Source organism: Bombus pyrosoma, linkage group LG16, assembly GCF_014825855.1.
Source record: "Bombus pyrosoma isolate SC7728 linkage group LG16, ASM1482585v1, whole genome shotgun sequence".
NCBI lineage: Eukaryota > Metazoa > Arthropoda > Insecta > Hymenoptera > Apidae > Bombus > Bombus pyrosoma.
In genome coordinates, this window is record NC_057785.1 from 1,598,734 (window position 1) to 1,611,813 (window position 13,080).

The 13,080-nt window shown below is 39.3% G+C and overlaps 1 protein-coding gene and 1 long non-coding RNA gene across 3 annotated transcripts in view; one reads left to right on the forward strand and one right to left on the reverse strand.

The window, feature by feature from the left end:
* Positions 1 to 13,080, forward strand: part of LOC122576293 — a 33,149-nt gene that overhangs the window by 12,689 nt on the left and 7,380 nt on the right. The gene's annotated exons all lie outside the window — the stretch shown is intronic.
* The window catches only part of LOC122576292 (forkhead box protein A2-A-like), a 28,875-nt gene that overhangs the window by 7,706 nt on the left and 8,089 nt on the right, over positions 1 to 13,080 (reverse strand). For both annotated transcript variants that reach the window (XM_043746366.1, XM_043746365.1), the window contains one exon: positions 8,065 to 8,598. In XM_043746366.1, coding sequence (XP_043602301.1) covers positions 8,065 to 8,283 — 219 coding nt within the window. In that variant the 5' untranslated portion in view covers positions 8,284 to 8,598. The remainder of the gene's footprint in view (positions 1 to 8,064; positions 8,599 to 13,080) is intronic.

Sequence of the window (13,080 nt, forward strand, 5' to 3'; positions counted from 1 at the left end):
GTCAACGGAAAACTCTTTGTACAATAGTTTGTATTTTCTCTGTATCGCAAATTACGTTAACTGTATCGCTTGGTATCTTCTAGACTGACTTCCCGATATCCGTAAACTCTCCAAGGAGATCTCAATAAAAGACTGCGTGGATCTCATTTGTCAATTACATATTGATTAGAAATATCAACAAAATTCCAGGCGCCGTTGCTAGGCAGTCCTGCATAGAGCCGGCATTGCTCCTGGCCGGGGCTTGTCCGTTAATACAGCGTGTCCCTCAATATCGCAACTTCTTCTGCCAAATTAAACGTTCATCCCGTGACCGTGGCTACGTTCGGCGACCAGTTGCGTCACCTCGAGCCCAAGTATTCCAAAAGAAATGCTAGATGTCTCTACATCTCCGACATATATATATTATGCGAAAATGTTTTTGGAATTTGGGCAAATATCATCATCGATAATTGCAGTTGTGATGTTGGAAAGGAGGAGATGACGATGACAAAGCTTGTTTCGAAATATTTATGACATTTCGAGGACGACTTAAAAAATGATCTGTCGTGCAAACAAGCTATAATTTAAAGTAGTTAAATATATTAACGAAGTTTGATTTAGCGGTAAAAAGCAGGTAGAATTTGTAAATAATTTAGAAAGCATTTTACGCCTACGTTATATCGTATTCTTTTTACGACTGTTCTTGTATCATCGATTTTGAAATATGAAGAGGCGCGTGGTTTCTATTGGCGAAAAATTCCCTCGTCCGAACAGTTACGTGACCCCATTACTTCCCATACTGGAACTTCCATTCTATCGTTCCATTAAAATCTTTGATTCTTTTTTTTCTTTTAACATTCTATTAATACACTTTTTACTGTTTAACATCCTTCCTTTTTTTTTTTTTTTTTTTTATTTCGTTATCAAATACGTTACATCTGACGATACATTTGCAATTCATATCTTCGCTGTTCGTTCCTTTAACACGAGCTATTATATCTGGCAAAAAAAGAGCGCAGCGTGCAACGTAGTGTAAAAGCTTGAGCTATTATTCTGCTTGAGTTAAAGTATAACGGAATACTAGATGAAAAATGTGGTATAATAAAGCAATGTATCAAGAGGAATAATAGCGACGGTGATATCGTAATTATCGTCTGTAATTTATGATTACTGAAATAACTGTGTATATACGCGATTACTTGTACCTGTGTTATTTTAATTCAACGCGTGATTAAAAATACATTTGCTTTGCCATAGAATAAAAGAGGAAACTTAGGTGAATCTGGTCCTGACATATATCGGATTCTAACGTAAATTTTAAATACATCAGCTTGTTCGAATAGTTTCTTTCGTTTTACGAACAAATAATAGACTTTTATATTATTTTGCCAAATTACGTACGACCCATGTTGTTCAGTTCAGATAAACACCGCGATATTTCGCAGACTTGGTTTCACGTCCCTACGAAGGTGCACTGTTGTAAAAAGACACGTTTACGAAAGAAAGACATTTTTCCGACAACCTAATACATTCTACGTCGAATATGTATAATCCTTTATGCATATATATATTTTTTTGTTGTATAAAAATTGTATCAAATTAAACAATCTTGCAACTTGGTGTTTAAGATTTCTCGGCTTTCCAGCAAACATCGGATACCGACGTACCTAGTTTTCTTTTTGTACATATCGTACAAGACGAATTTATATTACGTGGCGATATAATTTCAGGAAAATGTATATTTTTATGTAAATAATTAAAATACAAGTGCCGGGGCAAAATTCAATTTCCACCACTACCAACGTCCATTATCTCTCGCATCGTATTTCTACTTCGCTTTTATGTCCCCGAAATTACTACTCGCGACCGATGATGTTGTACTTAAAAACTGACCACCATATTTCACCTCGACACTCGAAAACAACTTGAAATTTCAAGCATCGTACGAGTATCTTCGTGCAAATTGAAATTACCGAGGAATTATCATAAAAATGGCCTCGTACCTCGTTTGATTTATGGTCGATGCGAATGTCGATGTTGCACCTGTCCAACGATAAAATGTATCTACACTCGATCATGAGCATCGGCCAGTGAAATCAAGCGGAACCAATCGTCTTGTAAGCGGATTTTTATCACGTTCGTATTTATAACAACCACGGTTGGAATAAGGAAAAGTATAGAATCGAAGTAGAGAATTCTCCCTAAAAGAAGATTCGCCACATTGTTTCGTAATAATTTTCGAACGAAACGGCATACAGATACCGGTGCGTTTTTATTTCTATTTTGTATCGATAGTTTGTCGAATCGTTCGTAATTTTGTTTCAATGCGCTGTCCATGTCGAGACATCTCAGAAAATTGCGTTGCTTCGTGCGCTTCTCGTCCTCGTTCTCTTTCGTCGTTCGATTAAGAATATCGTCCGCTGGTTTAACGCAGGAAGCTACCAAGGAAATTCCTCGTACAATCGCAATTACAAGTAGCTGAGTGGAGTAAACAGAAGACTATATTCGAAAGAGTAAAACTGGCAGAAAGAAACAGCGGAAAATCAGGAAAATAAACAAGCTTTGTATATATCAACGAGGCAGAACTATGGCAAATATGTGGCAGGAAAGAGCCAGAATCGACCGAACACGTGCCGGAACACGTTCAAAGTGCAGCAAATCCAAACCGAAAATATATACAAATAAAGAGAAGAGGAAAATTATGGAGGTGAAGTTCGAAGAGAATGTAAAAAGAAGTTCGTACAGAGCGCGGTGAAAATTATAGTAATTTGTTTAAAGTAACGAGATAGCATACCTTCGTTTAAAACAATGCAATGCAAATTAGATATTAGGAAACGAGGAACAAGACTGAAAGACACAGAACAGAAGTCGATGTTGCAGCAAGCAACATTGTTGCTATATATTTTTCCGTATTTCCTCTAACTGCCCTTGTTACTTATATTTACCTTTTTACGTACGTTTGTAGCTCGCTTATTACGTAAACTTACGAAAGCCTAACGCAAGAATAATAATAAGAATATGTAATATATAATAAAAAAAAATAATACAACGTTTGATTTGGTAACAAGCTGTATAACGTAACGTTAGCTATTTAAGGAATGAAAACACTCGGGGACGTCAAATATTTGATCGTTCGAGAAATGAAATAGTGTCGGAGATCTAAGAAGAGACCACATTTGCATATTTATTACAGACTAGGAATTTTTATGGAAATTTATTTTACGAGCGCAACGAAAGAAGTTGAACGACTGATTCGATAAACTATCGATACAAAATATGTAAATCTATTGCCTATTATAAAACAGCTCGTAAGAAAACTAAGGCGATTAGTCTGCGGTAAAACAACAGTGCGGATCTTACGAACCACGTAGTTTCTACTCTACGAGAATAGAAAAAAGGTCCGGCGAAATTGACCGTTTAGATGACGAATTCTCATTAACGAAATCTCTGAAGAACGATCGGAAGGCGGAAAACGATCGTTCGAATTCGCTGAGATAAAACGAGCCAATCTTTTTATTATTTTTGTCCGTGTGTGTTGAGGCCGTGTTAAATAACGTTGTAGGACAAGTCTCCCTCTTCGTTTCTGTTATATTTCTCTCGACCATCTGTTTCGCACCTGCCTCGACCCAAATCGCTGAGAAACACGATCGAGTTAATGTCCAGGATCCACTGCTTCCTTTTGCTCTTCCTTCTTCGTTCCTCGTCTTCGTTTTTCGGCTGCTTCCGTGATTCGTTCGATAGTTCTGGGCTTCAGAGGATCGCGCGAGCTACAATCCTCGTGTCGCAATTACATTCGATACGCGCGACCAAGTTTCCTTAACGAATTTTCATTTACATTAATTTTCCTCTCGTCTTAGCAACGAGAAGAAAATATTTGCTGTAGAATTGGCACGAGCTACGATCTTTTCCCGTTCGAATCTGAAATATTTTCAACCTCACGAGATACCATTGGCTCGAAAATGAACGACAAAGACGCAACAGAGTTAACAAAGAGCAGAGCGATGGTCGGACGTTGGTTGTCTTTTAGAAGTTGGCAAGAAAATATTATTTCGCAATTTTCCATTTAATTTAATTCTGCCTGAGATCATAATCGTTTCGCCAATCTTATCTGTTCATTTTCTTTTCCTTTTCTTCCAATAGAAAATAGCGCATAGGATGAGGTAATTAGGAGAAAGAGCAACTATAACTCAGAGTTTATCCAGTAGACGTTAACACTTTACCGACCGATAGCCGATTAATCGGTTTTTGTCGTCGACGCTTACCGACCGATAGCCAATTAATCGGTTTTTGTCACCGATGCTTACCGATCGATAGCCTATTAATCGGCTTTTTGTCGCCGGCAATCTTTCTCGTTATTTGAACAGTAATTTGTTATTTAGTAATAAAGTACCTTGCTCAGTTGCGTCAGTTGCGTCAGTTGCGTTGCTCTGTAAGCTTCCACAGTTTTAGACCAATTTTTTATACCAAAAGAATGATATCGGAGAGTCTAAACCGAAACAGAGCCGGCGACAGGGGGAAGCTGCGCCTGAGATGCCGGTCGGACGTGCGTATGCTGTTGAATCGGTCGATAAAGTGTTAAAAGAATTGTTTATCGATCGGTAAATATCGCTCGGCTTTTGTTTCAACATACCACGTAAGTATCTATTGCGTTGGTAACTAAGTGATTGCGGGTTTTGTCATTAGGTGGTATTGGCGAAACCCGCAATCACTTAGTTGCCAAGGCAATACTATGTTTCGAAGGTTATGCTGCGACCTCCGTAAAAATGTTCGCTGCCGCTTGATATTGGCAATGTGTTTTAATAAAGAAAAAGTGCTTTGTCCAGCATGTAGGGGCAAGATACGGAGTTTGTATAGAGTTTGCAACTTTCTTATCTCGGTAGGTAAGCACAACACATATGAAACAATGCAGAAAGGCGGACCCACTGTGGATTAGACGTTGTGCGTGATTTGGAAAATGAAAGCTTAGGAATGTTGCCGCCGATTACCTTACGGAGATCTCAAACGATCGTTTATGCGATATTTTCTCCTACAGCAATATAATAATACATAAATAACGAAGAAATATTTTCCTTAAGAGATTTCTTCCTCATTTTTCCTAAATCATTAATCATAGTTAACTGTATCCTTGGAATTTAATGGGCTGTTGGTGCGATAAAAAGCGCGAAGAAGAAGACAAGATTGCCGGTGTGTTATCTTTTAATACGCGAGCGAACAAAACGGATGCGTAGTCAGATACAGATCTAGCCAATGTCTGGTGTACACGTCGTTTCATTTGTAACATCTAATTAGCAACACGATCGCATCTTCCTACGCCAACAAAATCTCGTAAAACGTATTTTATTCCACGTGGTCGCGTTTCCTTTCCTCTATTTTTCCCCCCTGTTTTCATCAATTCAATTAAAAAAATAAAATCAAAGACACTTTTTCAAGTTCGAATAATTCTCTTTTATTTTCTACGTCGCCTCTCTGCTCTCTGTATTGGCTCCATCGCGTTCTATTTTTTTTGCTTATATTTCTGTTGCCTAAGTAAAAAAACACGAAGACTGTAATAGTCGACTTCCGTACGTTCGCGTTACAACTATACGAACAATCGTTTGAACTAGGAAAGAAGAATCAAATTCCATTAATCATGTCTCCTCTTCTTTTATCTACACTTTGATCTCACGGTTACCGGGCAGAAAACAATTGCTTTACTAAAGGTCTCCTCGCTTTACCGTCACTATCTTCGATGAATTGCCCTTTCTTTTGTTTTTTCTTCTTGAAATTCGTAATTGTTACTGCTCGAAGTAACAACCTTCTATGTTCGGCTAGACGAGCCGAGTATAGCAAACTCCTTGGAGCAAATTCAGGACAGACAAGGATCCGCCACTCTTGTAATATCTTCCGATCGGGGAAAGAGAGCTGTATACTGTATATGTTGCGTTTTGTTATAGCTTTGTTTGTGTGCCTGGGAAAACAAGTTAGTGTCTGCTCGGCTGTCGCTGTACGTATCACGCTGTCGTGTCTGCAAAGCATCAAAGCAACAGCTACAGGAAAAATTGCAGTCGAATTAGGCGTATTTACGCGAGACGTTAATGTTTATTACAGACGTAACGCAAATAGAAACAAAGTAAGTGTCTATTTTGTTATTTAACACTTTGACTGCCACGTGGGTCATATATGGCCCATCACGGTCTCTCCTGTGACGCCACGGTGGTCAGTGGTGACCGGAGCGCTTCAACTTCTTACAATTGTAAAAATTGAATGAAAATTGACAGTTAGGGCATTTTGAATATAACCGATAAATGGAAGATACGTTGAAATAAAAAGTGCCCCATTGAACAGTTAAACATTTTTATTAGAACATCAATAAAAAAAATGAGAACAAATTTTGCATCTAACGGTGCACTGTGTTAAAACACTTTAAACATAAATGTGGCTCATAAATACAATCTAGAGATAGGTTTTTTTTTTATTTAATAATTTACATTCACAATTTGTCCAATTTGGACATTTGGTGAAATTTTTTAGCTGTTTGATTATCGCGTGGGTGGCTACCTCCAGCGGGGTACCATCTTCGTGTTTGTTAGGATATATCCTTTGTGAATCTGGACAATAGGTGGTCACCTTTTTCGTCCGATTTTTAGCAATTTTTGATCCTAATTGTTTAACATTTTTTTATACCACTCTCTGCAAAATTTTCGTGCCAGGGACGCTTGCCCTTCTTTCTTCTGCATTTCGTGTGGCAATCTTTGTCGAATAAGTATATTTGACTGCTCTGGTGAATGGCTCTATGTAAGGTGCATTGCCAGTGCCATTCTAAAATCTGATACCTTGATTTTTGTTTTTGTTGCTTGTTTAGAGAGTTTCATCGCGTTTGAAATTCATGTATTTAACAATAACTCTGAAGCTAATTTTATATACCGCTTGAGGGTTCTTCCACGTGGTGTAGAATATGCTATCCTTTGATCCGATAAATCTACAGCACAGTTTCCTCTCTTGTAATCTACCACTACCATTGGTTTATCACAAACATAATTTGCTTTGCGGACCTCTACCATTTCAGCCGAATGTTTCGTCGAAATCATAAAAATAATCATAATACTGTTTCAACAATATATTCTGCACGTTTTGCTCACGACGAAATAACGAAAGCGAATGGTTTGTTGAAATAAACGAAGCCTTGTTATGATATGTCGCAGTCAACTGTTACCACGGCGCCAATAAGATAAACGGTCCATTGGGGAAGAATGTCATCAATTTATGATTATTTTGTCATTATATGCTTTTAATAATAAAAGTACTCCCGTGGCGTCCTCAGCGAAACATTTGATTTCGGCGTGGCAGTCAAAGTGTTAACGTGTTTTCTTGGTAAAAAAAAAAATTACGAAAGAGAAATTAGGGAATACGACATCGTATCCCATAGGGTCTGTCACGTGTCTTCTATAAAATATGGCAAACTTTGTCGACGCTAGTCGCTTTTCTTCCTCTTCCTTTTTTTCATTTTTGTTGATTTTGCACGAGAAAAATTGAAAACTGTTTTTATTTCTCGTAATAGGCACCCAACCATATTATTATAATAAAAGAACGCGTCATTTCGATAGCTACGAAATCAAAGTAATTGGCTCTTAATCAAAAAGCACGACGTTTCTGCTGAATTTACGCGCGGATAAAAACACCAGCTACTCCATAATGATCGACGTTTATAGATGCCAGTCGTTTTATCGCGTATTAACTTTTAAAGGGAAGCTTCGTCGTGCACGATAGCCCGCGCGAAGGAAGCACCAGTCGCCCTCTGGCGACTTGCAATTCCCATTTCTAATATTCTAACCAATTTATCCTCTGTCGAAAATAACTGCACCTCCGTATATTTTCCATAAATTTCATTTATCGAATCCAGTTCTTCAAACTGTTGCGCGTACAGGTAAAGCCGAATCTGCACTCGATGAAAGCAGCCTTCGTCCGCCGCGTTGGCCCAAATTGTAAATTCGGCTTAAGGTAAAATAAACAAACCTACACCTGGTCAGTGAGAAGAATTAATACGCTACATCAGCCTGCACTATCTATGCAACAGAAACAAACACACGACACGATACAGCCACGTACCTTGATGAAACAGTCGTTGAAGGACAAATTGTGCCTGAGAGAGTTCTGCCATCTGCGAGTATCCTTGCGATAATAGGGGAACCGATCGGCGATAAACTTGTAGATCTCAGCCAGAGGCAACATCTTATCCCTCGACGACCAGATCGCCATCGCTGTCAACGAAATATACGAATATGGCGGCTTCTGGTCGCCGTAAGTATCCCTCGATGGTCGAGGCATCTTCCAGCCAACAGTTCCTCGCCTCGATCTCTTCAGAACACTTACACACCGCGAGTTTCGCCTACTTTTCTCATCGAACGAGCTTTTTTTTTTTTTTTTTTCTTAATCTCTTCTTTCTTCCTCCTGTCACATTTTTCTCTCACTTCTCATCTTTTCCTCCCTTGACACTCTTCGCGCGCGGACACACTGCTGCGTCTTCAGAGTGTCGTGTATTATTTCAATGGCGTTTTCGATGGTTATTACCTCGGCTCGATGGCAGTCATTTTAGACACTGGCTGGTGCTGGCGACGATCGATGACGAGGCTCACAGGCGTCCTGGGAAACGACAAGAAACGTATTCGTTAGGAAACGTTTGGAAGCTTAGACGCGACGTTCGAGGGGAAAATTCGGATGATTATTTATAGATGTTCTATCGATAGCAACGATATTCAAATTTCTCATCGTCTTAGTTAGCAGCTGTAGAAGGAACTAATTAATTTAGGTGAATTCGTTAGTTTCTTTCGTTTCAGAAGGAAATAATAGACACACATTTTTCGTTATAAATTATTTTATCCAATTACGTACGTGTTCCATCGCAACGTATATATCGCGGCATGGTTCAACGAAATAATACGAAAGAAAAAATGTGCGTCGGTTATTTCCTTCTAAAACGAAAGAAACTGTCGGGATGACATAACGTCACGTATAAAAATCAAATAAACTGATGCATATTTTCGATTGGTCGTGAAGGTTCTCCTATAGCAATCGAATGGTAGGTTCTCGGAGAAGAAAAAATTCCCGAAATCCTCGCGCCTCGGAGTAATTAACTGCGAACGTAAATAAAAACCAGTGTACCTAATCAACGTTGAAAAGCAGACACGTTCGTTGGTATAATAAATCGTGTTCGTACAAGCAGCCTTAGGAAATCACAAGTCAGTCGAATAGAACGAAATGATATGTCGAATAAAACGATCTGAATCGACCTAAATCTAGTTAATCATACACCGAGAGAAATGACCACGAATGAAACCTTATCGCAATCGGTATACACATTTGTCACTTTCGTTAGTGGAAAGTTTTTGCTGGATAGCTAGGTATATTTGCGCTCCTGTGTATACTTAGACTACGTACGTGTAAAAATCGATCGAGAATATACATAGGGTCATTCGATAAATTTCTGTCGGTTTTCCAGCCACACTCCGTAGCTAAAACTTTTTTTTAAAACGTTTTTTAAAGAAAGGCAAAACCCGTAGAAAAACCTTAAACCTTTGCACTCGTATGTCTCGACGTCAGTTCTCGTCTCAGCAGCTCCTTTGTCGAGTGCCACGTTTTTTCGTGAAAGAAATGCAGGATTGCGTCCTGGGAGTTGTTTCAAGATATATCGTACACTTGAAAATTAGAAAATACGACAATAGTGCGAATAAAACTGGTATTTAAGTGAATTTCCTTCTTGTCTCATTTTTTAGTTCAAATAAATTATAAATAGAACGCTTAAAAGCGTCGCGAGCTGCTGATAACGAAATTGAAATAAAATTCCGAGTGCGAAGGGTTAAGGTCCTAAGGTTAAGTCCTAGAATCTTCGAATTTATGAAAGAAATCGTGCGATCGAGAATTGCGTTTGTCGAGTGCCTTCGTGTGGAACGTAGGACAAGAAAAATAGAATTTCGAAAGTTGAAACGATAGAATCAACGATAAAACGAAATATCTTATTTCGCTCAGTGCCAACTGCACCGTCTCTCCTTCGAATGAAACATCGAAGCTGCAGCCACTGGTGTCAGATTCCCAGAAGAAATAAGATTCAAATGTAACTTACGTGTTTACGTGACAAGCACACATTAGGCATCCTATCGTATAATAAATTAAACGCGTTTTGACGGCTCTTAATTATCGTTTGGCTACGTATTTCGCTTGTTTCAAATTTCACACACTTGTCCAGCTACCAAACGTATCTACAAGTAGCATTCGCAGTTAAAGTTGCTCTTCTCTTTACAAGTTTGTTTACGTTTATCCGAATGTACCACGACTGCTCGAAAAGCCTGAGATAATCTGATTCGAAATTTAGCTATTAAAGTCGTTACGTGGTATTGACAGAATCCTTAGTTTCCAATCCAATAATTAGGTGTACGATCGTTGGAAAAAGCGTCCAGTGAGTAACAACACCGCTGTTTCTCTTTTCAAATATCCACGTGCCTCTTATCGTGCGCGTGAATTATTAACACTTTAGCCGATTAATAGGCTTTTCGTCGCCGACACTTACCGACCGATAGCCTATTAATCGGCTTTTTTGTCGCCGACGTTTACCGATCTATAACCTATCTATAGTTAATCGGTTGCCATGACGATAAACGATCTTTCTCATTATACGAGCAGTAATTTGTTATTTAGTACTAAGGTGCCTTGCTCAATTGCGTCAGTCGCGTTGCTTTGTAAGCTGCCACAATTTTATACCAATTTGACGATCGGACGTGCGTATGCTGTTGAACCGCTAGCGGTCAGTAAAGTGTTAAAGGAAACATAGCATAGATGTCACGTGGTACGAACATAACGAACGCAGCTGTCGATTAAATGCGGCTGTCATCGCTAGAGAGCAGGTCGAGTACTTTGCAAGCAGGTTCAAAGTATCGAAACTTTGGCTGGCTGGAACTGCCGAAAGCGTTCGTCGAACATCTTTCCATGATCCATACGGTGGTTAGGAATACAAACATTTGGCGATTTTTCTTTTTACGAATCACGCTACCATAAGTTTTTTTAAATGCTGTTCTTGGCCGGCCTTTGTTGTCCGCGGACTATTTGCCCTTTTTCTCATAGTTGTCTCGTTTAGTCTTCCGCCTTCTTTCGCCGCGGTAAAACGGCCGAGAACGTCTTTCGGTCTGTGAATTCTCGGAAATACGATCCTCCCAGCCTAACCCTCCTCCGAGCGTTTCTCATGAATCATAGTGTTTCAATGACGATGCCTGTTACACGGTTTAACAAAACGCTAGACGTGGCGTGGTTTCCCTCTCGGGTCTCCTTTGTTTCGCTAAAATCCTGATATACAAATATCGATCTCACGTTATTTCAATCGGTTTTTAAAAACGGCCGTGCTTCTCCATCTTTTCTGCATCGTGGTCCACGAACAAAATAGAAGAATCTGTTCTTAGTTTGAGCATCACCGACGAATACAAATTTCGGAGATATGCCAGATGTTTGTGTATCTTTAATTGTCAGAGGAACCTAATACGATTGTGGCGAAGCGTTCGTTTTGTCTGGACGGAAAGCGCAACTTTCGAGCAATCGAAAAATTATTAGGTTGGCAACTAAGTGATTGCGGATTTTGTCATTAGCACCCAATGACAAAATCCGCAATCACTTAGTTGCCAACCCAATAGAAACACGAAGAAAGGCGTCTGCTTGAAAGAAAAAAAGGGAAAAAAAAAAGAAAGGCGCTACATCGGCGATGAAAATAAATGAAACGTAATTTTTTAATCGACGCGAAAACAAGTACTCGACAATTTGCCACGTTTCGAAACGCTTATACACTGACCTGCCTTTAAGTAAAAAGAGAAATAATTCTTCCACAGCTAACACTCTATACCTACCTACTCTGTGACTATTGCGTTGGTAACTAAGTGAATGCGGATTTTGTCATTAGCACCCAATGACAAAATCCGCAATCATTTAGTTGCCAACCCAATAGAAAGTTTCCATGATTGATAAACGCACTTTTTGTAAATACTTCAGTCGTTAAACCTACGCTGAAAAACAAGGAGAAAGAGCGTCTTACGAACGTATGTCGTATGCATGCAGGGGCGGCGTGACCTTTCGCGGGCCCGAGTTCAACAATTTTCCGGGGCCTGAATACACATTCAAATCCTACATTTAAATTTCATAACGAGGAATTATTTATTTACAAATACTGTTACATGTCATATATTTTTTATAAGCAGTTTTTTAAACAAATCCAAGTAATATTTTTTTCGCACGCATAATTCGCTTTCAAGGGGCAAACAATTCAATGAAAGTACAAAATCTGTAATCTTGTATGACTTTTGCAAAAAACTATCGATGTAGTTTATTTTCTCTAAAAAGTACATTTCCCTGAAAGCGCCTGGATTTTTTTTTTTTTTTATCTAAAGTAGTTTCCAGGATATGAGGACTTTAAGAAGTTACACTGAACTTTGATGATTTTTGTCTCCCAAAACGCGGGCCCGGGTTCCGGCGAACGCGCTGAACCTGCCTTGCGCCGGCCCTGTATGCATTCGTCCAATATAAATACGATAGATGGCAGAAGGTGGAAAAAGACAGGAAACCGATGGATTTGGAGGATCACGTTGGCCATGCAATCTCACTCTGTTCGTCGTGATATTCAGAATATCGCTAAAGTGCATGTTTACGAAATATTCTCACTGCAAAGAGGAAACCACTTGGACAATGTTACGCCCTACTCGCGCATAACACGAAAACTATACTACGCAGCAATCACATGTTGGTTTCTATTTGTATCAGCGTGTAGATTTACGGCCTGAAGCGACGACTCGCACTTATGAATCACCCGGTATGTCACTGTATGTGTAATCGAACTTCGTTCTTGATTAAATACTCTTTTGCACAATTTCCCGTATTAAAACAGCCGTAAAAGAGGCAATCTGACGTGCAGATCGACGACTGGGTAGGAACAAGAAGAGCCGCGCACCATTCGTGACCAGGAAAATTGCTGGGAATGAAATTAAAAATCGCAAAATCAACTTTTCCATCGGGAGAGGGGCAGAGGGCGCACAGGGCGCGCGTTTAACGGGGTGTAATTGCGGGAAATAAAGTTTCGAATTGGCTGGATAAGAT